Consider the following 27,870-nt stretch of genomic DNA (forward strand, 5'->3'; position numbering starts at 1 on the left):
GCTGGAAAGTAATTTTCACCTATCTTATAGCTAATGCAGTAAATCAGAGCAGTGTTTATTCCACAAATGCATTACAAACAGTGCTGAAAGGAAAGCCAGTTCCCAAGGGCCTGCTCCGTCCGTCTTTTGTTCTAAACGTTTCTCCTCCATAAGAGCACCCAAATGTCTGGATACAATCAATCAAATACTGTTTGCTTCTTGAGGAGAGATGTGAGAATTATCATTTTTCATAACATTTAATTAAAATGATTGCCAAGGGCTTGTGGATAGTTGGTAATCTCTTCACTCTTTGTGGGTAGAAACAGTATGTTGCTATGTAGCTCTGGAACTTGCCATGACAGACAGGCTGGCCCACAAATCAAGAGATCTGCCTTCCTCTATTGTCCGCTGAGATTTAAGGTGTAGGCCACATACTTGGTTCTTTCACTTCTGCATTACATTCTCAGATCCACGACTGGCATGTTTTTAGAAACAAAGTGAAAACCAGCCTTTATAAAAATAAATTTTAAAAACCCCTAAAATAAAGGGACAGTAGGAAGCAATCAAAGAATGACTGGGGGGAGGACCTCAACCATTTAGCAGTGAAAGAGTACACCAATCCAAGGGAGGTAAGAAATAAACAGTCTCACACCTAAAGCGTTGAGTCCACAAAGCTTTTATACCCAAGACAAGAGCACAAGTCGAATGCAGTCTCTGCGCATCAAACCCAGGGCACATGGCAGGAACTATCAACTAGGTGCGGAGAAGAAAAATAACTGAACAGCGAAGGCAGCTGGGACCAACGCAGGCAATGAGAACCCAGAAAGGCCCGGCCGGAGTGACAGCTTCTACAAAGTGATAATCATTTATTTTTAAAACCTCTCAAGTATATTAATGTACCATGCTTCTTTGATGTACTAAGAAAATTGAAAGAGAAAATGGTTCTTTCCGGAGCTTAACTGCAATAGACAATAAACACAAAGCAGATCATTACAGATGGGAAAGTTTCACAAAATATGAGTAAAATTAGAAGATAGGACACGCTCCTCTAAGCAAAGATAAAGTTCTATCTCACACCATCTGTAAGATACTTAAGAATGAAGTAGTCACCTACTCAGAGAGAGGGAAAAGAACTAGTAAGTAAATGCAAAGCCTGTCTTAGTTTGCTTTCTACTGCAAATACTGCGACACTATTGTGATAAACAGCTGAACCAAAAGCACCTTGGAGAAGGGAGGGTTTATATCAGATTGTATGTCCCAATCACAGTCCATCATGCAGGGCAATCAGGGCAGGAACCTGAAGGCAGGAAGTGAAGCAGAGACCACAAAGGAACACTGCTTCCTGGCTTGATCCTCAGGCTTGCTCAGCTTTTTATAATACCCAGGCCCCCTGCCCAGGATGGACTGACCTGCACTGAGTGGGTCTATCAATCGTCAAGGGAATACCCCACAGACTTGCCCACAAGTTAAGCTGATAAGTGATTCTCTCCTCAGTAGTCAATCTAAGGCCACAGGGCCTGAGAGGGAGAGAGGCTATGAGGTCTGAAGTCCTTTTATAATTCTTGTAACTTGTGCTACTAAATGCTGTATTTTTTCATTCACTCATCTGGCACACATAAACACAAACAAAACCTTGAAATGAGATGACTGGATTAAGGCACAAATGTCTAACAGCGGGCCAAAGTCATACAGCTATGCAGTGGCTGCGATGGCAGCTCTAGCCCTAGCACCCACATTCAACTGGATCCAAGATGGCGCTGAGCAGCAGTGGCACACAGCGGTTCACTCACATCCCCTTCTGGGCACTGCTTACCTTGAAGTAGATTTAAAACTGCTTGGAAGTTCCAAAAGGCTCCCCTTCAACTATCTCCCCAACGAATTGGACACACTTTAAAAAGAACATGTTATCCTTCATTTAATCTGCATTTCTCTGTAATATAGTGGGTTCTTGTACAAATCTCATTAATGGAAGGGTTCAAATCTAAACGGTATTGGGAAAGCACTGGTTATACATGTTTCGATACGTATGACAAGCATGTAACTACGAACTGGTAAAGTCCTCTTACCTGTTTTAAGAGGGGAGGCTGCAGAGATGTTTCAGTTACTGGCACTTGTTGCTCTAACAGTGGACCGGTTCAGTTTCTAGCACCCACATGGTGGTTCACAACCATCTGTGACCTTGGTTCTAGGGGATACAATGACTTCTGATCTCTGTAGCACCAGACATGCAAATGGCACACATACACACACGGGCTAAACACTATACACATAAAATGACTCAAAAGAAAAAAGGGACATGGAACCTTTTGTTAAGTTACCTTGGAAACAATGCAGAAGTCTAGCAAATGGCTGTGCTGCTTGAGACCTAAACTCTTTAACAGTTACTATAGTCATGGCCCTTAACAAACCTTAATCAGGCCTGCTTAATAGGTGACAACCACTACCTCCTAAAGGCCATATATGAAGTTTATAAATGCTTTCTTACAAGCAAGTGTTACCCCCATTAAAGAAAAGCAGAGCAGTGTGTCTCCATCTCTCCCTACTTTACCTAAGGTCAACCTGTGTCAGTCTTGACAGAACTTGTCTCAGTAGGTTGATGTCTGATCTGTCCACTGTGCTCAACACTTTCCTTCTTGTCTCAGGAAGGGGTGTGTGAGCAGGAGCAGAGGAGCAATCCTCTCTCTCCCAAAGAGACACAGCCTCTCCTCCCACCAGAGACAAGCACGCTACCCAGTATGAAGAACTGCTTTGGGAGAAGAGCTACTAATAAACATGGCTGCTGTCCTCCAGAGCGGTAATGGCTCCAGTGCTAAGAGCAGTAGCAGGATGGGACAGAAACCACTCTCACACAGAAAGCTTACTCTCTCTGCTTACTTCTCTACACAGAACATGATTAGCAGGAATTCCTATTTGATCAAACAAAACAAAAAGCCAAAAGGCCAAATACCTACCTACTATACAATAAACACGATTAAAAACTTAGAAATTAGAACACCAAATCAAAAGAAGTGTGGAAAAAAGGCAAGAGCTTAGGGAGGAAGAAAGGCAGCCAGCAGTCAGCATGACAGAAGAGACAGAAGGCAGAAAGGCAAGTTGAAAGTTAAGTCTGCTCTTTCTCCTGTAAGTTACAGCAACATCTTCCAAGATAAACATGTATTTTGATATGAATAAATTATTCAAGTTTAACATCTTGTCCTTTACTAAATTTAAAATCCACATTTGACTGATGTCAAGTGTCTCCCTCAATTCCAACAACTTAAGACTGTAACAGGACCTTGAACATATCCACACTCAGAACATCACGGGAAGACTGGTTTTGTCTTTCTCAGACATCGTTTCTTTGTAGCTCCTGTGGCTTTAACTCCTCCACTACACAAACATCACCGTGGACTAGGAAAAACAGCCCCACCCTAAGGGGTGCTTTACCCTCTCCATTACAGAATTCATTCCTCAGCTCTTCCTGGGCTAGTATTACTCTAGCATCCTGGAAAAGAAAAACAGCTTCCCACACAGCAGCAAAGGCTGTAGAATGAAGACTGAAGGAACCGTATCCTTAAAACATTGTCTTTATGGGAGAGACTTATTTATAATTTCAGAGCCCTAGAGTCTTTCCTAAGGAATCCTGCTTAGACATAGCTAGCCCTATTAGAAACTCTATGAGCAGTCAGAGGAATATTATCTATTTGTACAACACATCCGCACCCGCACACACGCACACACGCATACACTCGGGAGCAAACGTAGAAGGTGAAAGGTTCAGACTCTAGCATTCCTGAACTCGGCTCAGATTCCCACCGACAGAGAACAAACACGTTCTAACAAACCACAGACTATTCCCTCCTCGTCCTTCTTACACTGCATCAGGGATGGTTGGAATGGAGAAGCAGAGAAGCCATTCGGAGGAAGCTCTGCAATCAAAAAGGTCAGAAATAGACCAAAAACAGAAAGGAAGCCAAGACACAACAAATACACCAAACACACTGACTGTTCATTACAGGCGAGTGCTCAATATGGAATCATTTCGTGCCAACCTTATGGCTAGCTATGCTTCTCACGAGTTGGCAAAACAGGCAGCTGCCAACATAAGCCTGACTGCAAACAGAGGCAAGGACAGGGTTTCTAACCTTCCTGGATGACAGCCTCAGATACTGACAGAAACATGGATTCCCCCACTAAAAGTCTGTATAAAGGTGTGTACTATTTTAAAGCCGGTTTTAAAATACCTACAAATAGTCACAAAAGGTAGCATTAGATAGACGAACAAGTCAGACTTAGCAGCACTGGTCAACTTCAGTTTCAAAGACTGTGTCCCCACGAAAGGGCAGTTTGGGTTGATCCAACTGAACTTATTTTTCAAGTTTCTGGCCTAGATGTTAGTTATTTAAAGTTAGTTATCACTTCATTAGGGAAAACAGACAAAGACAGTAGCAGTTAGGCAAAGTGTCAGATGAGCAAACAATTGCTTTCTCATCACTCTTGTTTACTGAATAAAACATGCACATGCACACGCACACGCACACACACAAATCTAACTTCTACCTTCTCTTCTATTTCTCACAGAACACTGATGTAGCAAGAAGAAACTCAGAAGAAAAAAATGTACAGTTTCACCTACTTAAAGGAAATAAAGTCCCATCTCTTCAGGGAAGTCAGATGTTTAGATGCTTACAAATACAGCATTCACACTCTCAAAACCATATCCAGAGCAGGCTAACACTAGTAAACACGTCTTGTAAGTTCTGGCACAGAAAAAGATGTTAGATGTCACATAAACAGTAAGACTAAAATTCTGTAATAATGCAAGTATTTTTCTTGAAAATGTGACCATAAAATATGGACTAACTTTAAGAAACTACAGTTCTCAAATAATTTCCCACCTCAGAACTACTGGCTGGACACTGTCCTGTGTGCACAATGGTAACTGGGAACAGAGGCAGACTTGCTTTCTGGCCCTGCAAGGCTGACATCTGACCATTAATAGTACAGACAGCAATCAAAGAACAGAACACTTGGGCTGCAGAGATGGCTCAGCGGTTAAGAGCACTGACTGCTCTTCCAGAGGTCCTGAGTTCAATTCCCAGCAACCACATGGTGGCTCACAACCATCTGTAAAGAGATCTGATGCCCTCTTCTGGTGTGTCTGAAGACAGCTACAGTGTACTTATATATAATAAATGAATAAATCTTAAAAAAAAAAAAGAACAGAACACTTGAATGTTAAAGCTGCCCGAATCATATATATGTTCTCTTTTTCCACTTTTGAAATCTGAAGCAAGGGCTGAGGAGGTAGCTCTGTCAGTGGCGATAACTGCAGAACTGAGTTGGAGAGGGTCCCAGACCTGTGACCAGCCAACCACTGTGCTTCGGTCCAGAGATACATATCTCAAAATAAATGAGTAAACATATAAATAACGCAACAGAACAATCAAGGAACTGTGCTGAATGAACAACCTATCCATTTCACAAACAAGTACACACAACACATTACACATAAAAAACCCTCACACATTGATACACACATACATGTCTTCATGTTTTATGCACTGAGCTGACAGTGTGTGTATCACCATCCTTAGCTATCACCCCCAAACCCAGGAAGTTCCCACCAGTCACCTCCCCTTTGAAAGTGACCTCTTTCACCACATACACTCATTTGTTCTTCTCTGCTTTCTTTCGTATAAATAGGATAGCGCTACTCATGTAAGAGTAACATAACAATGTTAGCATGTTTCTGAGACTCACCCATGAGCAGTAATGTGTGCCTTTTCACTTCTACGTGCATTTCGTCTTATGACTCCTACCCACAGTTATCACTGACAGTGGGGCTGTGGGGCTGTTCCCAGCTGAGAAGTGATAGCCCTGATGGCTTACGCATTCTCATACAGGCCCAAGCCTTTAAGATTGTGAGTTTCCCGTCTGGAGACAGGAATTAGTAAATGCTTTTTTCCAACTCCACTTCTAGGCTATAAGCGTGTATTTAGAAGACAGTAAGGGGTTTCCCACAGGAGTCACCATTGCTCCTCTCACCAGCAATGTGCAGGAATCCCAGATCCTCCCCAACAGGTTCTGTCTGTTCTCAGGAGCTCACCTTACATAGTGCTCCGGCACTGGCACAGTCTGCCTCTCTCACAAACTCAACTACCAAAAGAGCTCACAGAAGCCTGCTACAATTGGCATTTTCTTAAACCTGGGCTAATTACCAAGCAGGGACAGAAATGTTCTAAATGGAGAAACGCATGTATAAGGGCTAAAAAAATGTACATTCCACTTCATAATGAAAGGAAGGCTAGGACAAGTCTGAGACCGGAATGTGAGCTCAGTCTTCTGCGCTCTCATTACAGCGCATGCCCTCATGGCATCTGTCATTCTTACTTGTTCTTAGTCTGTCTACCCTACTAGGCTAGAGTCATGCTTGACTTCAAGATTATATCCAGGGTCTGGTGGACGAGAGGGACTCTTAACTACCTCTTGATTACATGTTAGGCAGTAGCAAGATGAGAAGCAAGGGCTGTGAAAGGCATTTGTCTTTGTTTTCTACCTTTGTGTGACAAGCTGCACAGGCTTAGTGGCCTTGTTAGTTCAGTGTTACTAGGTCCTTTGCTTAGAGTGCATGTGGGGCTGGGTTCTCCTTTGGGGGCTCCTCTGGGAAATAAGCTCCTTCCAACCTAAACTCTCTTAGGCTACTAGCAGAACTGAGATTTGCTTGAGGCGAGAGGTCTGCAAATCCTAATGACGTAAGTCTTGGCTGAACCTCACAAAAGGCTGTACTTGTCGATATGGCGGTTTAATTTGATAATAGCCAGGTCTATCTGGTGAAAGCCTGCTCAGAAGCCCAAGAAGCCTTCCTTTTTGTTGACAAAATCCTTAGCCTCAAACTCACTGTGTAGCTGAGGAGGATATTGAACTCGTCTCTTCCTCCCAAGTGCTAGATTACAGGCATACGCAACTTCACCTGGTTTATGTGGTGCCGGGGTGTGTGTGTGTGTGTGTGTGTGTGTGTGTGTGTGTGTGTGTGTGTGTGTGTGTGTTCATGAGTGGCAGGTGTCTACTAAGCTACAAGCCCACCCAAGACAAAGACAGTCTTCTACAGCATCACAGAACCATATGCTGCCCTTCAGTTTCTCATTAGCCTATTCGTCAAGGCTATCAACAAACAAGCTCTTTACTTTGCAAGATTTACATAGACTCTCTCAAGTTCTACGTTTTATACATATATGTTCTAGGAGTTTACATATGTAACTATTTAAAATGTTGATGTTAAAACATGTATTCAACCTAGTCAATAGGAAAGCAAACAGGGACACGGAAAGAATGACGGTATAGATGCTAATGTAAGCCTAACGGTCAGAAAAACGGAAGTCAAATTCAACACGGTGCATGCACAAAGGCAGGTCAGAACTCTGATGGTCAACTGAGAGACACTCAGCAACTGGCATCAATTGTGACAATAAGCCTGGTGACCTGAGTTCCACCCCCAGAACGTTACATCCACTCACATGTAAATGTGAAAAGAGAGAACAGAGTTTACAAAGTTGTCTTATAACCTTGACATACACTGTGACGTGTGAACCCTCACATACACATCATGCAAACAAAATATCATCTGCTTTAAAAACACCAGTGATTAACTCAAAGACGAAAGGTTTCCATCCCTTCCCCTTCGCCTTGTTACTAACTCTCCAGTTTTACAGCTGTCCTTACAGAGGTGGGTACGCCTCTGGCTGAGACTTCACAGTACCTCAACTCAGTGTGACTGGAGCTAGAGAACAGTACCAATCAAGCAGAAGCAACTCTGGCACTTTGTCTTTTGTTATCCCTGCCATCTAGTGGTGGGACCAAAAACCCAAGGACATCAGACTTCACAGCCTCCTTAAGGGGGTTGGGGGAAGCCTGCTTTATTTCACTATAGCTACAAAAGCAATTTAAACCCAGGTGCACCAGCTGACATCTTAAAGGCACTGTCTAAACGATCAAGTTTATAACTTCAGATATGGAAATTCAAAGAAAGGTATCCACAGTAGTGCTTCAGTACAGCCGAGAATTAACCAACGATGCCTGAAAAGAACTTCAAGTCAACTCTGAAGGAAGAGACCTAAAGAGAGCAGACAGGCCCTGCAGCACGAGCATGAATGTACTCATGGGTGCACAAGCAGCTGCAGCTTAGCCCTGGGACGATGCTCCCCGACCTCCACTCACTGGTAGGTGGGCTACTTTCATACAAGACCTTCTTCAGCAGAAGAGCATGTGTGTACTGGGACACACCCACTTCTCTCCTGGTGAGCACTAGAGGAGAAAGTAAAGGGCTGTGTCAAGTCTGCAGCTATCTGGCCACTCTAAGTCACTGTCACGATTCTCCCTCAGTGACGTGGACAAAACTCAAAAGAAATGACAACACACAGCAAAGCTTCACAACAATGCATTAACTACAAATAAGGGCTCTGTTTTAACTGTCTGCTGCCAATTCCATCTGTCCCCCACCCCCGCCAGAAGAGGAGGGTCTCTGGACTATCAGGGAAGGACCTGCACTTTGTTCTGTTTTGGGAGAGGCTCTTCCTCTGAGGCCACCTTGGGAGACTTCCACCTCAGCCTTCCAAGTGCTGAGATTATGTGTGGACCTACCACACTTGGCTACACTTGGCATTTTAAAAACTAACTGAAGGGCTGGCAGGATGGCTCAGTAGTCCTCAACTTGCACCCGTGTGTCATGGCATGAACCGTGCACTCAAATCACAGTCTAAAGAAGATGTGTGTCTACTGCCTGATATTTACCTTCTACTTCCACCATTGGCATTTATTTGTTTGTTCGTTTGTTGAGACAAAGACTTACTACTTAGTCTTGTTAAAGCCCTTGACTAGCCTAACTTACCATGAAGTCAAGGTAGCCTGAACTCTGGCCTACTGCTGGGATTAAAGATTAAAGGTGTGTGGTACTGCATTTAGGTGTTAAATCCAATGGGTGGCATGTTTCCACTAGGTCTACTGGGGTACTATCAACAGACAGAATTGAAATAAATGGAAAACACACAAATCTTCCAAGTTGGAGAGCGGAGCAGAAGTGTCTACACGTGTATGTCCAGAGTTCAGGCATGAAAACAGTGGCTTCACTTCCCTCAAGCTCAAGTTCTGCACTTCAGTCCTGCTCTGTGGCATCCTCACTTCTGAGGTAACTCTGTTGTACTTCGATTGCCCTGTCTAAAGCATTCTAAGAACATAGGGCAAACATTTGATCACACACTCCGAACTTCTCAAATTCATACAATTTGAAAGAATTTTAGCCACAATATTTAACCTTAATTTCTAGAATAAAGTATGGAAGTAGAGGTAGGCAAGAAAATCTCAAGTATCAGCGAACACTTCATACCCTGAGAACAGAGAGCACTCGTAGAAAGAGCACGAACAGCAACTAGCCTGGCTGTGGAAAGCAAGTGTGCAAAGTTTGGGCAGACAGTGACTAAATGATTTAAATGAAGAACTCAGAGGGGAAACAAGAAATAGGGAAGTGAGCACGCACACGCGCGCGTACGCACACGCGGACGGACAGACACACACACACACACACACACACACACACACACACACACACACACACACACACACACACTCTCGCACTTGGGAACCTGGGGCAGGAGGAAGCAGCCTGGGTTACATAGCCAGACGCTGCTTCAATATAAGCAAATAAAAAACAAACAAAAAGCCCCAAGTGGGCAAAGATATTCACGGGAGATTAAAATAATAAATGTAATGTGGAGAATGTCTAAAGATGCTCCTAAAAAATCCTGCACCTATACACCAGTGTTCTCTTCTGACACTGAAGTAAGCCTATGTCACCAATAAATTAGACTGGAAATGATGCCGTCCACTCCAGGCCTTTTCATCAGCCAGATGGCTTCTCCCACCTTGGGACTCTTTTGGAGCCCAGGAACCGCGCAGTAAGGCAGCCTATGCAACAGTGAAGAGCCAAATTCTGATTAATGCATGGTCAAAGTTCCAGCATGTCACCAATGCCCAGGCGTCTGAGGCACCCCTGCTCCAGCCAGCTACAGCCTTTGGAGACAACTATAAAGCTCAAAACGTAGGCTGGTACAACTTCCTAGTCGGCCACATTACGGTGGAAAGTGCTGGCTCCTGTGCCACTAAGTTTTGAGATGGTATCTTTATAATTCGCTGAAATATAATGTCAGTGCAAGTACAGAACTATCAAACTCACGCATGTGTGTACCAGAAAAGTTTAACATCACTCATGATAGAAAAAACCTAGAACTAACAACTACTGTAATTTCAGCTCCAGAGACTCTGAACACCCACTCCTAGACTCCTAGACTCTGTGGCCATCTATACTCAGGTGCACACACACAGACACACATCATCAAAACAAAATATTCGTACAGTCAAAATGCTTTCCTAGTTGCAACAGGAAAAATAAAAGAGGCAGGCTAAAGAACAGGTAAATATGAAGATGGTGCTCCATTCTGCCGCCGCTGGGTAGGTTTCCAATATCAACAGTAAGTTTCATAATTATATAGAGTACATACATCCCACTTACGTGCATGTTACATTTTAAATATACCTCAACCTATTAGCAATGTCTTCTGTTGTGATCTGGCCCAATAAGTCTAATTAACATAACTTAAATGATATAAGTATCCAAAATGGTTTTATTTTAAAAGGAAAGCCTTTTGTATCAAGGTTGTTTCTATTAGACCCTTTAAGTTTAGTATATTACTTTGACAATCAAAATATCTTAAAAGGGGGAGAGCATCTTCCTTTTAATGAAGTGAGTGATTCAATTTAACAACCATAAATAGCTGGATTTTTAGTCAGTTGTTCAAGCTTATTTCTTCTACTCTGAGCATATGACTGGCCTTTAAACCATGTTAAGATTAGATCCATTTCATTATCTTACATGGCTTCATCATCCTGTTCCTCTCTTTCAAATGTCAGCATGTTAAAATGAAAGCCTCTCTTGGTTAAAGTCTAGAATAAATGTGTGGTAGGAACCAGACTACGTGCCCATGGACAGGTGTAAAAGTTTTGAAAAGTCAGTGAATATACAATGTTGGCTAATATACTGAACAAATTCCACTCAAAACATGTGTTGCCCTTTTGCTGTGCCAGGGACTACACTTGGGGCTTTGAACGTGTACTAACAGACTTTCTTTTTAAAATACACTGATGAAGAAAGGATTTTTTTTTTTTTTTAAGCATAGTTTTGTTAAGTTTGAAAAAAATAGAAAATCCCATGAGGTCACCTCCAGGCTGTGAGCGTGAGGACTCACAGGACACTTAACAGACCAATCACTTCTATTAGGCTTTAAACGACAATTTAAAAACGGACAAGGGCCTCAGAGTTTGGTTTATTTAGTACTAATTCACTAATAGCTACTACCCAATGACCCACCTAATAATTAGACACAAAGTTATTTCCTCTGCAAAGATAGTTCCACAAATAAAGCGATTGGTTTGTTCTAATGAGTATTTTTATTTAGTATTCTTTAATTTCTAAGTTTAGAAGGTCAAAACTCTGATGCTTTCTAAAGTGCTGCTGGATTTGAGTATCAGTTACCTTCATCATTGAGTTCAATCAAGAAAGAGTGATGAGTTTAGTAATACTAATTAGTGTTAAGGCATACAATAATTTCAGATCTTATTATTCCTCAAACTCTAGCCTGTAAACTCATTTTTATTGAGATGACATCTTTTCCATTCATCATCTCAGAAATTGACAATGCGACTTCTATAACTCAGGAAGCTTGTAGGTATTAACTATTCTCTCTTGTCTGATTCAGAGCTCCTTAACTACTGAGTTAAACATGAACAGGAACTCAGTGACTTGTGCTTGTAAGAAACACACACACAACTAAACTTACACTTTCTCCTGACACTTCCCAGTGCATCCAGTCGGCCATTCCCCTCACTGCTAGCAGCCCGCAGTGCCACTCACAGCTCCCTTCTGCTACAGCCATCCGTTCTCTAGCATCGCTCCCTTCCTTAAGACTAAATACCTGTGAAAGTGGAGTCACAACGTTCACTGCGTGACTGTTGACACTACAGCCAAACCTAAGAGACTTACTACATGAGCGTTTTACCAAACAAGACAGTTTAAGATGAAGTTATTTTTAAGAAGGTATATAGTAAAAAAAAAAAAAAAGGTATATAGTTAGAGACAAAATTTCAATATTCATTGAGTGTTCACCATGCCCCTAATACTGTATAAAACACTGCAGGGAGAATACAAATGACGTTCTTGACTGAAGGGAACTTTTTCCTGCTTTCTATGGTAACATTAAATCATCATTCACTTCAGGGGCAAATGGACATCAAAATCCAATGACTATGCCCTACAAAGTCAGATAACAAAACAAAACAAAAACCCATGACCACAAAAACCTAGTGTTTTTTTGACTATTTTTACTTTATAGATGTAAAACTTCAAAAAATGGCTTCAGCCTGTAAAGTTTAGCACAAGACTGTTTTACAATGTTATTAACAGAGCCTATACTGACTAACTTCAGGTTATTTTCCTGAAAGGAATGTAGCTGGCATGGTTCACAACAGTAAAGACACCAAGGAGAGTACCTCCACTTCCGAATTCATACAAGAGGAGTCTCGGGCGCAGGAAAAGGGCTTCTATCCTTACACTGACCATTACCCACGCGGAGGCTAACCTCAAGGCATTTGGATTATTCCCTGCACGGAGTTCAGGATGATGGGCTACATTAAACATCTTTCTTAGGATAGCTGGCTTAAATTAAAGTTTGGACTATAAAGTTCAAATGCTGGCTGACTCACTGAGTTTGAAGAAAGGCAGCTCCAGATTTGAATTCTCCTCCACAATAAATTAAGTCTGCCAACAGCCCGCTATTTGCTCACAGGGGCCTTATATTAAGGCACAGCAGGACCACTACCAAATCCACCAAAATCACTTCAGTCACCAGAGAGATGCATGCAAGTTTTTTCTGTTTCACTTATGTGCTGATTAGTAAAGGAAGCCTTCCCAACCAGAGTCACTTTCCTGACACCATAGAGCATTTGCTAACAGACACCCAATTCTCAGAGCCCAGTAAAGTTCGTGTTCTTACACGAAGGCCAAGGACCTTATTCTTTGAATTAACTTTATCCTTGAAGATGATTTTTGAGAAACTCTTCTGACTATGACTTTCTCAATATTTCTGAAGACTGACACGGCCTCTAAACAATCAAGAAAACAAACTGAAAAGGATCCAACTCAGTAAACACTGGAACACGAGAGCAGTGGTTCGCAACCTCCTAATGCTGTGACCCTCTAACACAGTTCCTCAGGTTGTGCTGACCCCAACCCTAACATTATTTCTGTTGCTACTTCATAACTGTCATTTTACTACTCTTAGGAGTCATAATGTAAATACGTGTTTTCTGATGGTCTTGGATGACTTCTGTGAAAGGGTCATCTGTTGCTCCCTTTCCCAAAAGGGTCATGACCCAGAAGTTGAGAACCACTGCACTAGAAGAAAGCAACCTGGGAAACTTTAAGAGAACTCAAAGAAGCTATTCAAGATTCTTAGCTATATAAAAACACACTCACACCAACCAAAACTAGTAGTAATTGTGTGTGCACACAATGCACGCACGCACACACACACACACACACACCCCAAACAAAAGAAACAAAGCAAGTAATTACTGCTAGGTATGGTCCCAGCACTGGGGAGGTAGCCTGGGCTATCTCACAAGTTCTAGTCCACCTAAACTGCATAATGAAATCCTGTCTGAAAACACAAAAGAATCACACACATACACCTTGCAATGGGAAAAGAAGACAGACACCTTGGTGGCGGTGGTAGTTTTATATCAGCAAGAGCAAAGCAGTTGGCAGTCCTTTGTGCATCCTGGCTTGAGGGCCATCCTATGCCTAGACTCACATCATGTCAAGTGCATTCAGCACAGCACAGGAAGAAGTCAGATAAAAGACCTGCCCTCTGCCCTCCGGTGTACAGTACAGGGGGCATAGACATCCGCTTGCCACCACCTCTGCAGCATGGATGGAGGATGTCACTCAGGGGCCCACCAGCCACATGGCCAGCCTGCAGGAGGCAGGGAAGGCACAAACAGGACATGGCACCATATGTATGAGTATGTGGTGGTCAAACGGGAGATAAAGAAGTAGAGCAGCGGGGTTGGGGATTTAGCTCAGTGGTAGAGCGCTTGCAAAAGGCCCTGGGTTCGATCCTCAGCTCCGAAGGAGGGAAAAAAAAATAAAGTGGAGCAGCTTTAGCACTATGAAGAGAGATGAAATTGCTGTGGGGTGGCACAGAGGAGATGCCTACCCCCAGCCCCTCACCACCTCCAGCAGCTGAGAAAGCTGCCCACAGGGTCATGAGCTCACGGGAGCTATCCTGCCCTTCACTTGGGAGAGCAGGCCTTGCTCCTCACCTGCTCAGCTCAGTAATATTGGCCCGGATTAAGAGGGAGGGGAAAGTGGAGGAGATAGCTCTGAGGACAGGGCTAGGCAGACCTGGTCCTGCCACCCTCTACTGTGAAGTGGTGGTGGTGGGTGCCCTCTGCCCCCTCATCCCTTGAAGCACTCAGGAGAGCTGACTGAGGTCATGAGAGCAGGTGAACTGGCCCAGCTGGCCCTGGTGGAAGGGATGTGGGTGAGCAAACCCCGAGGGAGAAAGAACCAGTACAGGCATGCCATGAGGCGGCAGGAGTGCAGTGTGTGTAGGGGTGGTCATCACCCCTGCACCTCTCAGTCTCTCAAAATAGCTAGGACTGCAGGCATGTAACATGGCCAACACCACTGGAGCTCCTTCCTCAGGGCCCAGTTCTTGAACAGTAACTTTTTTATTCCATTATTGTCTGTCTCCTGAATGATGTCCCCATGCCCTGGTTCTTTTATCCTCTGTCTTCTGAGCAGTTCAATCTTTCTAGGGTTATCTACAGAAAAGGAAGACTCCATCTAAAAGAGTTGGCTTTAAGATCATTTGTTATCTAGGCCTGGAAAGATGGCTCAGTGGTTAAGGGCACTAGCTGCTCTTCTAGAGGACCTAGGTTCAATTTCCAACACTTACACAGCAGTGAAAACTTGTAACTTTGTAGGTAAATGGTACACAGATGTAGGTACACACAGATAAAACACATAAAATAGATTAAAAAAATTCTTTACAAGATCACGTGATACCTTGTTATCTTTTCCCTTCATTTTTACAGGTACTTCCTGCTATAAAGAGAACAGGCAACTCTCCTGTGCTAGACTGCTGCGTCTCATCTCTGCCCACTGTTCTGACCAACACAGAGGAGCAAAAGGATCCGGATACCAAAGCTACAATTCTGCTTTACTACGACAGGTTAACCAAACTGCAGCAATACAGAAAGCTCACCGCCCCGACACAAGTCAAGCAGTTACTACTTAGGTTAGGTTACAGGGTGGGGGACAGGGACTGGAGAAGCAATGTCACAGGTGATGAAAATGGTCATGAATGCAATGGTCAGGTGGGTCTTCATTTTACTGGGTACTGACTGGGTCCTTAAGGCTGAACCCCCTTTTTTCTATAATGCCTTTGCAAATTCACTTTTTGCTCTTTTTTATATAAGCACTTGAGATTTACTTTCAAAGAATATCTCAACTACTACAAAAGTGCTGCTTTCTTTTTGATAATCCTACATTCACTGTTTTTGCTGTGGATTGCACATTGTGAAATAATTTACTCTCATAAATAAACTTGTAGACATGATACTTTTTTTTTGGTGCCATTCAATTTGGCCTCATACTTTTCTTCAGACAAATCTGACCTGTAACAAAATAATGTAAGGTGTGCATAATGCACACTTTAGGAAGGAGTTACTATGCCTTTTAATTTTTGTAATGTTGCAGACAACAGTTTACCTTCAACATTAAGCGGCGTCATACACACACACACACACACACACACACACACACACACACACACACACACATACACACACCCCAATTGCAACATTAGATATAGAGAAAAGGACAGAACAAGAACCTGTCAATATTTAAGTTAAAAAGATAATAATTTGAAGTCTTGTTAAGTTGAAAGAACTAGAAATCACTTTTAAAAAACCATACTGGGGGTAGGGGCGGTACTGTTTAACTGGAAAGGGTTATAAGTTTATAAATCTTAAAAAAGAAACTCATCAACTTGCTTATGAACGGATACTTTAGAATTTTTTTTTTTCGTTTTTCTTTTTTTTCGGAGCTGGGGACCGAACTCAGGGCTAAATCACTGAGCTAAATCCCCAACCCCTAGAATTCTAATAATATGAATAAAATCTGACTACTCTATCGGAGAACACTTCTTTTGATAAATAAGCATGAGCACACAGTAAAGAAGAATAGCTTTATAACTTAATTTATGGCAGAGACAGGCAATTCATGCCCACAGCTTTTTTACATCACCAACTCCAAGTTAAACTTTATACTAAAGTCCTGTTCTATGTGTGAACTAGTATTATTTTCAACACCCTCAATTCTAAATGAATGGTAATATACAAAGAATACCTTGAAAATCTATTTACCTCTAGAATTCTGAGTCTACTCTTAAGAGCATAGCTGTCCACTCAAAATCTCCTGCTGGGCTGACTGAATACCTCCAAGGTCAATATTATGAACTTTTTACAGACAAATCTTAGTGAAAATATTTAACTAGATTCAACCATCTTTTCTTCTCAATAGGCTACTTACTTACTAAAAGGCCCATTTCTGAAAATTCATTACTCATCTTCAACAAAAAACAGAACAAAACTTAAATCAACTTTTCTTCTTTCTTCCCCCACCTGAAAACAATCAAAACAACTATCATCCAACTAGCGAGCTGACTGCACTAGAGAGGGCTGGGACCAAGCATTTTGATGGTCCAATAAATAAGGACTTAGAACAGATGATTAAGAAGCAAATTAAATTGGTGGCACACGCCTTTAATCCCAGCATTCAGGAAGCAGAGGCAGGTGGATTTCTGAGTTGGAGGCCACTCTGGTCTACAGAGGCCTTCCAGGACAGCCTGGGCTACACAGAGAAAACCAGTTTCAGGAAGGATTTAAAAAAAAAAATAAGAAAAAGAGTGAGAGACATTTTCTTTGAAACCTGTGTTATAGTCAGAACATATAAAAACAGACTTTGGAATCAGGCAGATCTGGAGACCAATGAATTAAAATATGCTTTGTCTATGAAACAAAAGATTTCACCACATTCCTCAACTGAAAGGGAAGTATTACAAAGTGCGAGACACACTGTTGAACTTACACATATCACTTGAAAATTCTGTTAATGTTTCCTACAAAATTAAGTTCCACAAAGGAAGGGTTACAGATGATATGGCTAACTTGATTAGTACAATTCACAGATTTGCTCATCTTTAAATGATACAAATTTGAATGGACAATTGATATAGACGTTAACAAACAGACATTTAGTAATTTATGTTGAAAAGTATATTCCAAAATGTTTAGATGTCTCAAACTAAGATAGCTTTTTTCCAAACATTCAAACTATAAAAAAAGTGCTTCAATATTTTGGCCCGCCTACAACACCAGTAAACAAATTTGCCCCACATTACAGGGGCATCTGAACAAGTGCCCCAACTAACTCTCCCTCCATGTACTCCCACCAGACACGGAGCTCTTTCCTTTGCCCCATGGCTTGCCTACCATTTCTATCCATTTCCAGCCTTCAGGTTTACTCAAGGCAGAAGGGGAAAGCGAGAAGCAGGACACACTGTAACCCAGCCTGCCAGCCTGGGCTTTTCACAGCAAGCTCCTGGGAGGGAGAAGGGAGGAGAAGGGTGGTCCACACTGAGAAGTGTCATCAGTCAGAATCAGCACGGTGGTCCTTCTCCTGCTCCTTTAATTTGGAAGTCTATGTTTTCAGGCCCTGTACTGTTTGGATGAAACACTGTAGTGACAACAGGCTAAATAGTAAAACAATTCAAGACTTTACAAGTGCTTCATAAGAGAAATAGAATAAAACCAAAAATCCACCACTGCAGATTTTTCTCTCCAAACAACAGAGCCAAGTCATTTAACAAACGTGGTTAATACTCTGGCTTACAGTGCACTCAGGTAAAATTAATGACCAAAACCTCAAAGGGATAGGATCTGATCTTGGCCTGCAGTCCAAGTGAAGATACAAAAAGAGTTATTTGTACATGTTGTTCTGAATGATTTTACAGAAAACAAAGCAATCCAGAAAGAAAGTTTATCCTCGAGTGAAGGAAACAAGGTAGCATCCTGTATCACAGGCCAAGGCACCAGTAGTCTCTCTAGACTTCAGAGTCTAAAGGAGGAAGGGTGTAAGCACAGCCATGGACACTGAAGAGTTAAGAAAAATATGTCAATCAGAGAACACAGGCAGGAGTGATGTGAATGTTCACTCTAAAATTCAACTTTCCTGTGTGTTGAAAACTTACAGCACAATCATTTAGCAGAGGCAGATCTGCTGAGACACAGAGGCTTTTAACTCAAAGCAGTACTGTGGTGTCCCAGGATCTCACTTTAGAAAACATCAGCCTTGGGATTAGTTACTTCTGAGAACACCGGTGTAGTGTAACTACTAAGACAGTACAATAAAGACTATCTTATCTTTTTCTATACATTCATCACTTTTGAGAGCATGAAGACTGGAGGTCAGGCACAGACAGGCTGCTAAGTTACTTCCACATCCAGGAGTTCAGAGCCAGAGAAGAGAAACTTTAGCTTCTAATGCTCCGTAGACAACCGTCTTCATGCAAACCACTTATAACTAGAAGTACGTAGTCCTGCCTAGTCTGGCCCTAAAGCAAAGAAAATCCTGAAGGAAAAGCAAAGATTCCAAGGGCTAACAACAGATCCTATCTGCTTGGGATCTAGCTTATGCTTCACGAAAGCCACGATGACTACCCGAGGGGAAGGGTGGCTGCAAGTGGGCACAGATTCAAAGCCATCATTAAACGCAGCCACTCAAGCACTTCCTATTACATGTACTTCTAACTCGAGGATCCCAGTCGCTCCTGGGCAGAAAGTGTGGATTACAATGAAATCAGTGGTGGTGTACCCCATCTGGAAGCACTGCGGAACTGCTGCTGCTGCTGCTTGCTAATGATCCCAGTCACAGAGGCTTTAAAAGATCTGGGAAACTTTCTAAAACTGCTTGCTTTTGCTAACCATTCTGTCTTCTTCAGAAATGAGGTCAACAGTTTTGTTTGGTTTTTTGTTTCTGTCATCTGTAAAGTGAAGAAAAACATGGGAGACCTCAAAAGACAGGATGCAGTCCACACTCACAAACAGCTCACTTTCCAAGGCTTATTGCTCCTTTGAAAGATATTTTCACTAATGAACCTATTTATACCATAGTTTCAGCTAAAGCCTAAAGCTTTAAATTCTAAATTCCCCAATTCTCTCTAGAGAGAAGCCCCTAAAAGGCTGTGCCATGAGAAAAAGGGCATCTCCTTAGAGTAGTGCTAATGGGGAGAGCTACCACAATCTGTCAGAAGCTAACAGGAAAGGTCTGGCTAATGTAGCATACAAGTGTTCATAATCACAGCAAAACTGCAAAGACTAAACACAATGTTGGATAAAAGGATAAAGCTAGATGCTTGCCCTTAAACTAGTTGGTCAACCAAATGTCTGGCACCTACAGAACAGTCTCAACTGCTTCCTGGACTCCTGTCAGCTCAACTGAGAAGGGAGAAACATCGCTGGCACAAAAGGTGAGAATATAACCCCAAAACATTGCCAAATTATCAAAAGAAAAGGTACTTAAGTCAATAACCTCATATACTACCACCTCTTATAGTAGTTGGTAAGATTTATAACTTGGGGGGAAAATTTAAAAACAGGTGTAATTTGGTGACAACTCCCTCTTGGCAGCTTTCTGACGTCTCACAATTCAAGAGGCACTGTTAGTACAGAAGCACTCACCATCAACTGCCTTTCCCGAAAAGGATTCAGAAATTGGGGGGTGGGGGGGCTGAAGGTGTGGGCAGGCCAAAATTGGTTCATAGAAACAGGCAGAGAGAACATTGAAATATTACTAAAGGTTCCCATCACTGCTGCACGGTAATCTGAGCCACTTCCAAGCTAGTGTGTGAGACTGCTCTTACTAGCTTTGGAGAAAACTGTTTTAAAAGTCAAAAGTAATGACAGGCAACAGGCAAGCTATACAACCTCCCTTGTAAAAAATTTTCAAGAATGATTATGAGATGGAAGAATGAATGGCATGCCTATTAGTAACAGCCATGAAATGAAAATCTAAAGTGAACACAGTATTCTTTTTGTTTGAACTTGATTTCTCTCATTAGGTCTCTTGAATCAGGCATTCCACGAGATTCACCCAAACAAGTCACCATGCACAGTGAGGTGCAGGGACAATTCCTTTACTATACCTATCTGCTCATTAGAATGTTCTAACATTCCAAGTGTGAACATTTCATCAAGAATACACATTTAACACTGCCACTGGTAGGTGGAATAGCTAAGTAAGCAAGCAGGCCTTGGCTGTGGACACTGCAGATCAGTGTATGTGGATTAAAATTTAAGTGGAACAGACTTGGATGGAACTGTGTTCCCATACACAGCAGAAATAAAAATAGATTTTCATGAATAAAAAAAGTTATGATCTCAAATTTCTAAGGCCATCTAAGCCTCCTCACTATGCAGTTTTACTAGGGGGAAATGAGCAAAAAAATTAAAATCGCCTCATTTATTTGTGCATTTATCTGTAATCATTAATTTCAGCATCTGAGTTAACTCTTAGCAGTTAAGAATCTTCCATTTGTAAAAATGTTACTTTCTGGAAGTATCTAAAAATCACTCTGGAAGTATTTCCAAATTTTGTTACATCCTGTGCTATCTTCATCTGAAAAGACACAACTTTCTTCTAGTGTTGTTCAGTAAATTTTGGTGGCTTTCATTTCTGGTCAATTTTATTTTTAATCTAATTGTTTGTTTCATACTCTATCCAGTTAGTAAGACTTCACAAGTACTAGTAGGGTCATAGTAATCTCCACCAATATGATTTTCTTCTCTGGTTCCAAATAACATAATGGTCATTTATAAAGCAAATCTAATGTTAGAAAAAAAATTGATACCTCTAAAATGGGACAAAAACCCCTCACAGCAGGCCGTCACTGTGGCTCACTGCTTCTCTAAACTGTTTTCCTTGAGTAGGCCCCTCTGGTGTTCAATAGATATTGCAGCATAAATATGTTTCTTAAAGTACAACTTAAATCCCATACTGAACATTTAGGTTCCCCCGGCAAAAATTCATTTATAACCTATATATTATTAACTCTTAAGAAGATTCTCTGTGCATTTCAAATGGTAAGACAAATACCCTACCGTTTAATTAGGTCTAATTACAAGTAAGATTAATTCAAGGTTGATAGGGCAGCCAGAGAAATAAACTAGTTTAAAGAGGCGCGCTCCTGCTCTCTTTCTCAACCCCCCCCCCACCCCTCTCTGAAAGAAAAAAACAAAAAACAAAAAAACAAAAACTTAACTCAGGTTGGGCCAATGGGGAGAAAGCCCAAAGCAATCTTCCAGTCTAGGTAACTCTGTGTTCAGAGTTGGGTTAAGTCCCTAAAACCTTCAGGTCAATGAGTGCCATGCAGCGTGTGCAACTTCGGCACCACAATCTAGAGCTCCCAGCACGGTGTGTGGTACGGTTTGTACTCTTCTCCACAGACCTTCCTGCAGAGACCAATAAAAGAACTCATGCAACGCTGTCGGATATTGTGGTAACAACCAGGGTGAGAGTTCGGCTAACAGAATAACGATCTCGCTCTAAAAAGCAACGCAATACAACAGTACAAATAGTGTGGCGAGCTGAGAGCACTTAAGGGCCTTAGGGGGGGTTAAAGAGACACTCCTGAAAATACCTAGGGCTGGAAAAACACGAGGCGCTACCACTGCGCTCGCTTTCGGGATGATATTTCTCCCCCTAAATCCTAACACTCCGCTCTCCAAGAGAGAGAAAATACAAGGGGAAAGAGTGAAACTGCGAGGCTGAGCGGACGAGGGGTTCCAGTCACCTCCAGCGGCCAGAAGGCAATCCCGGGGCTGCTCCGAGGCAGGAGAGGAGAGAAATGAAATAAAATGCAACAAGGCGCAAAGCTGCGGCGGAGAGGGCGTGGGGAAGGGGCCCCGGGAGCAAGCCGGGGCGCGGCGGGGAAGAGGCGCCGCGCGGGGCCGGCCCACCCCGGCGGCCGAGGACTGAGGCTCCGCTCCGGGGCAAACTTCGCCAGGCGGGCAGGGGGCGCGCCCGGCCCGGCCCGCGGGAGACCGGGTGGGATCCGAGGGGCTCTGGACAAACGGGGACCGCGGGCTGCCTGCGGGGGAAGGGCGGGCACACTCACCACGGGTCGAACTCGTGGATGATGCTCTCGAAGCGGATGACGGCGAAGAGGCGCGAGCTGAAGCCGGCCAGCCAGGCCAGGAAGAGGATGGTGAAGGAGAGCAAAGACTGCCACCCGGCCGGCTGCGACAAGCCCCCGGACAGCCCCGCGGGGGGCCCCGGCTTCGGCGCCGCCGCCGCCCTGGAAGCGCTCTGGGCTCCGGGCCCGTGGTGCCCGTGGCGGCTGTTCCCCAGAGCCATGAGGCCGCTCCACGGGGACGAGTTGAGAGACGACTTGTGCTTGCTCTCCGGGGCCGAGGGCTCCGCCATGTTGTGCCCCGGCGGCGGGTCTCGCTCGTCCTCCGCGGCCACCGCCGCCGCCTGGAGCGAGGGGTGCTGGGCGGAGACCCAGAGGAGGAGGAGGAGGAGGAGGGCGACGGCGACGACAACCAGGAGGAGGAGGCGGAGGCGGAGGAAGAGCTGGGCGCGCTCCCGCCCTCAGCACCGCGAGGCCGGGACACTGTGGGTGGAAGCGGCGGCGGCGGCAGCGATCCGGAGTCTCCGCCTCAGCAGTAGCCGCGACCGCTGCGGTCTCAACCCAAAAGGCCCCTGCGCCCCACTAGCCATCCGTGTCCCCCGTGCGGCTGAGGAGGCGGCAGTGGCGGCGAGAGCCGACGGGACGAGGGCGCCAGAGGAGCGGTGGCTCGGAGCGGCAATGACATTCCCCCGCCCGCCCCGCCGCGAGGATCACAAAGGGGGAGGAGCCCCCTGGAGTCCGGGCGGAGCTCAGGCAACCTTTGACTCCGCCCCCTCTCCCAACAGGAACTGGCCCCTCCGCCTGTCACAGAGCGACAGGTCCGTTAAGGGGCGGGGCCGGAATGGCGGTGTGCACCAACAGGAGCGCGAGCAGGGTCTTGGGCGGGGCTTCGGCTGAATGGCCCTCCCCTCCTCCCCCTCCGCCTCGCGGCCTCGCGCCTATTCGCCGCCGGCCGCGGCTACGATTTCATTGTCAGTTGAAAGACGCGGTTTCGCGCGCGGGCCTGTTTGGGGCCCTGGGGAAGGGCACCAGGAGGTTCGGCTCGCTTCCCCGCGTGGATCCTGACTCGAGGAGCAGAAGGTCCCACGTCCCAGTCGGCTAAAGGGACGCAGAGAGCACGGCCCGGCGGTCCGGTGCTCGGCGGCCGTGACTTTTAACCCGCTCAGCACGGAGCGCCCGCCACGTGACTGGGCGCGCAGGCGCGGTGCAGGGCCCTGGGCGCGTGGGTCCAGCTGCTCGGCTGAACGTGCCTGAGTGAGTGGCTGGGTCGCTGCATTCTCTGTCCCCGTTGTGCTGCCCTGAAAACTTAGAGAGGGCAGACGATCGTCCGAGCCGCAGCCAGGCGCACGCACACACACAAAATGTCACCTTCTTTTTCCTGTGTTTCCCAATTGCCAGGACATTATTTTTGCAGCTCAATCTTTTGACTGCAAGAATTCACTATTTCCACCTGCCTACGTTCGTCCCGTCACCAAATTAACTTTTCCTGGACTAGGTTAGCTATTTCCCAATTCCCACTTTAGCAAACTAGCGAACCGAAAACCCCTGTGTAGGAACTTTTCCTTGTCTGGGGCAGTTTGCTTATACCGCCTTCTTCCTCCACAACTGGCTCCGCCCATCCCCCAAAGCACAAAAGTCAGAGATAAAAGATCGGCGGGATCATTGGGAGACTGGAATTACTGTGATATAAGCCCCCCCCCCACTCCCCGTCAAGTACAGAGGTTATTGTAGATACAAGGGCCAGTTAATATTTTATTGGTTTCTTTTATGACACAGGAATTTTTAAAAATGTGTGTAAAGAAGATTAAGTCCTGTAAAAATTGCAAAATAAAATTGTGTTTCGTTGCTTATTGTCTTAGGTAAATGAACAAACGTACCTAACTAGTATATTCAGCCACTCCCAACCTAGTGATTAACTTTGCCGGTTTCCTTATAAAAATAAATAGACTCTCGGGGTTGGGGATTTGGCTCAGTGGTAGAGCGCTTGCCTAGGAAGCGCAAGGTCCTGGGTTCGGTCCCCAGCCCCGGAAAAAAAAAAGAAAAAATAAATAAATAAATAAATAGACTCTCATCGGAGAAAACGAGAAGCCTTCCATAAATAGATCTCCTCACCACCAATTTAATATCCAACATTTATTAAACATGTAAATTTTAATGAGATTCACCGTAGAATATTAACCAATCTCTTTGAACAAAGAGAGGCAATATGTCCTTTCTCAGAAAAGTGCATGTTAAAATGGCGGCATTTCTTTTGACCCATGTTTCATGAACCTATCCATCTAAAATAACAGGATTTATCTGGTGACTCTCACTTTAGACATTTTGGGTGTCTCTTGTATTACAGGTGTTCCCCATTGAGTTTGTCTTCTCCCTCTTGGCGGTTTAGTGACAGGAGGCCCAGTCTGAAAGGGAGTAGAAACAATTATAATAAATTATAAAACACAAGTCACCTGTGTGGGACCATCCTTTCATCTTTGTATGTGAGAGTGGGCATATGTGTACTATGGGCATACATATGAACGTCAGATAACAGTCTTTTTGGTAGACCAGGTTAGCCTCCTGTCTCACCAGAGAGCAGTGTTTCTCAACCTGTGGGTCTCGATCCCTCTGTCAAACTGCTATCTCCTAAAATATTTACATGGTAACTCATGGCAGTAGCAAAATGACAATTATATGATAGAGCAACAGAAGTAGTTTTATGGTTGGGGGTCCACAGGAGTAATTGTATTAAAGGGTCACAGCATTAGGAAGGTTGAGAGCCACTGCCACAGAGCATTGGGATTATAGGCACCTGCTGTTACATCCAGCCTTTTATGGTTCTGGGAAATCAAACTGAAGTCCGAGTGCTTGTGTGGCTTGTCAGTATAAAATGAGCTTATCTGGGAACACCATGGAACATTGTTCAGAAACGCAAGGAAATGCAGGGTCATGATGTAGACAAGGGTAAATGAGCTCCCGGGAAAGCATGAGGACCCACTCTCGTAGGAAACCTGAGAAACACGGCTCCTGTCCTCACACCCACATCAGTCAGCCCGTTGGACTGGTAAGCCTGTTGTGTAAACCGTGGGGAACACGAGAGGAACAGTTCAGGGTAGGCTGACGGACAACCGAATGAGAGCGTTACCAGAGGAAGCAGAACTGCGGATAAGGATGGGTCAGAAGAAGAAAGGAAAGAGAAGCAAAGGTCCTGTGGTGCTGGAGAGGGGAAAGCAAGGAACTCAAGAAAAGACTGGTATAGATGCCACACAGATCATAGAGTCCCAGACCTTCGAAACGGTTGGATATTGCATGTTCTGGATTTACAGCCTTTCAATGTATTAAAAATGGCTTCCAGTCTGTTTAGGATGCTTCTGTCTGTGGGCCACTGTAAACATGAACTCCCTGATTCTTCCGTGCCTCTCATGGCCTTGTTGAGCTGAAAAGTGAATCTTCTTCTTAACAATCAGAATTTCACCAGTTTCCTTAGCAAGTTTAGAGGTTGGATTACACATCAGCACTCACACAGCTAGGAGAGACCATAGACTACTTTCCAGAAGTCTGGCACCAAAAGTACAGAGGACCAAGTTAGTCAGACCAGGAAAACAGTGTCAGGGACTGGAGAGAGTGATGCAGAGTGGAAAAAACCCAGTCTCGAGTTTGCACCAGCTTAAATCTCCTGCTAAGAGACCATGGTGTATGACGGATCTGAAAACACCACCAGGCACCATCCTAACTCCGTTCTCAGGTCCGTTTGGCGAGTCACTTCACCTCCAAGCCTCAGTGATTATGGACTACCCCTTCCTAGAAGGGTTCTGTTCAGAAGGAAAGAAGGAGCCCATGAAAAGAACTTGACCCAGTGCCTGGTTGGAAGGGGGAGCAGTCACTCCGTGTTGGTTATTAGGAGTGTCGGTAGGACTTAAGCAGACAGATGGTAAGATGGCTCAACTTCCTGATGGTCAGGAGAAGAATCTCCCATGACCCAAGCCTGTCTGAATGCTTCTCTGTTTCCTCTGCCCGGAGAGCGCTTACAGCAAATAAAGCCTGCATTTCCCCCAACACCTGTACATACACAGATACACAAGAAGCACTGTGTGACAGGGAACTATTGTCTCTGGCCAGCAACTCACAGGACCTGAGGCCAGCCAACAGCTATGGTAGTGGGCCAGAAAGCAGATACTTACACTTTCAGTCACGAAATGAGTGCAGCCCTGAGACACCAGAACCATGGGCCTTCCATACTTGCACAAGGGTTCCTAATTGTAAGAGGTACAAAATAATAGTTATATTCTTAAGCTTCTGAGACTGGGGGGAGGGGGTATTTGTTACACAGCTGTGGCTAACAGACACAGTGAGATTAAAGAATGATAAGCTTGCTAGTTATCTTTCTCTTACATTCCTCAGAGCAGTCCGAACAACCTGCATGGATGAACCACCCCAACCATCCCTACTGTGTCAGCTAAAGTGTATCCCCTGGGGCACTCACTCCGCAGACATGTTAGTAAGAGGAGTGGAGCTCTCGGGCAACCAAGTCTGCATTCTTTATTGTCCCCTTTTAGAACCTGGTTCTAAAAGCAGGCCATAGACTAAAGTGCACGAGGTTAATAGGTGTATGCGACTGTTCGGGGTCAGTAACCACCAGGAAAATGCAAATCGAAACCCTATACCACCTCACCTCAGTAAGAATGGCCGTCAGGAAAAAGACAGGAAAGGACCGTGAGGGTATGAAGCAGAAGAGGGACTCCCAGGGCAGGGTTGGTGGTAATCCTGTTTGATATGGAAGCTGGCACTTTAGCTTCGGTCTTCAGATGTGAAAGGGATGTACTCAAGAGCCAGGACTCGAGCTGAATTCCAGGGGTAGCCTTTGGTAACAGGTCAAGTGACTCGGGGGAAGTTATTGAAGCCTCCTGTGTGCACGGGTAAACTACAGGGAGCCGTGGTAGTGTAAGTTCCACGGGGCTCTGCAAATCTGTGGGAGCATCCCATGCAGCTTTACAACAGGAATCTAGAAAGAGGGACAGGGACCTTCGTTCGTTGTCTGCTCTCACGCAGTATTAGGCAGTTTTCATCTTTGTGCCGAGATACCCAAGGAAACTGACTTCGAGGAGGAAGGCTATCTCTTGGACCGTGTCTTCAGAGGTGTCAGTCTATGATCAACAGGCTTTGTTGCCTTGAGGTTATAGCAAAGCATCCAAGCAGAAGGGTGGCAAAAGAAAGCAGCTTCTTCCTTCAAAGTAGCCAGGAAGCAGGGCTGAGTGCAGGAGAAGAAGGAGAGGTAGGAGGTGCCTGAGACAAGACACGCCTTTCAGAGAAACATCCAATGAGCTACTTCCTCCAAGTAGGCCCCGCCTTCCAGTCGTCCATTTAAAAAAACTCATTATTGAAGTTAGCACTTCTGTGATTCAGTCGCTTGTCAATAGTGCCACCAGCTGGAGGCCAAGCCTTCAATGCATGTTTTCGTGGGGATACTTCATATCCAAAGGCCCCAGCCCTGGGCTTAGTGCATAGCAATTGATATTTACCAAATGAACGTTTCTACTTTGGGTGACACTTAACACGATGAATAACGTGA

General features: G+C 44.4%; 1 protein-coding gene across 1 annotated transcript in view; it reads right to left on the reverse strand.

The window, feature by feature from the left end:
* Stt3b (STT3 oligosaccharyltransferase complex catalytic subunit B) overlaps positions 1 to 22,674 on the reverse strand; it is a 67,123-nt gene extending 44,449 nt beyond the window's left edge. Inside the window, exon 1 of the mRNA XM_032911029.1 lies at positions 22,308 to 22,674. Within this exon, the coding sequence (XP_032766920.1) occupies positions 22,308 to 22,615 (308 nt within the window). The 5' untranslated portion in view covers positions 22,616 to 22,674. The remainder of the gene's footprint in view (positions 1 to 22,307) is intronic.
* Positions 22,675 to 27,870: the final 5,196 nt, after the last annotated feature.

The sequence above is a fragment of the Rattus rattus genome, chromosome 8 (genome assembly GCF_011064425.1).
Source record: "Rattus rattus isolate New Zealand chromosome 8, Rrattus_CSIRO_v1, whole genome shotgun sequence".
Classification (NCBI taxonomy): domain Eukaryota; kingdom Metazoa; phylum Chordata; class Mammalia; order Rodentia; family Muridae; genus Rattus; species Rattus rattus.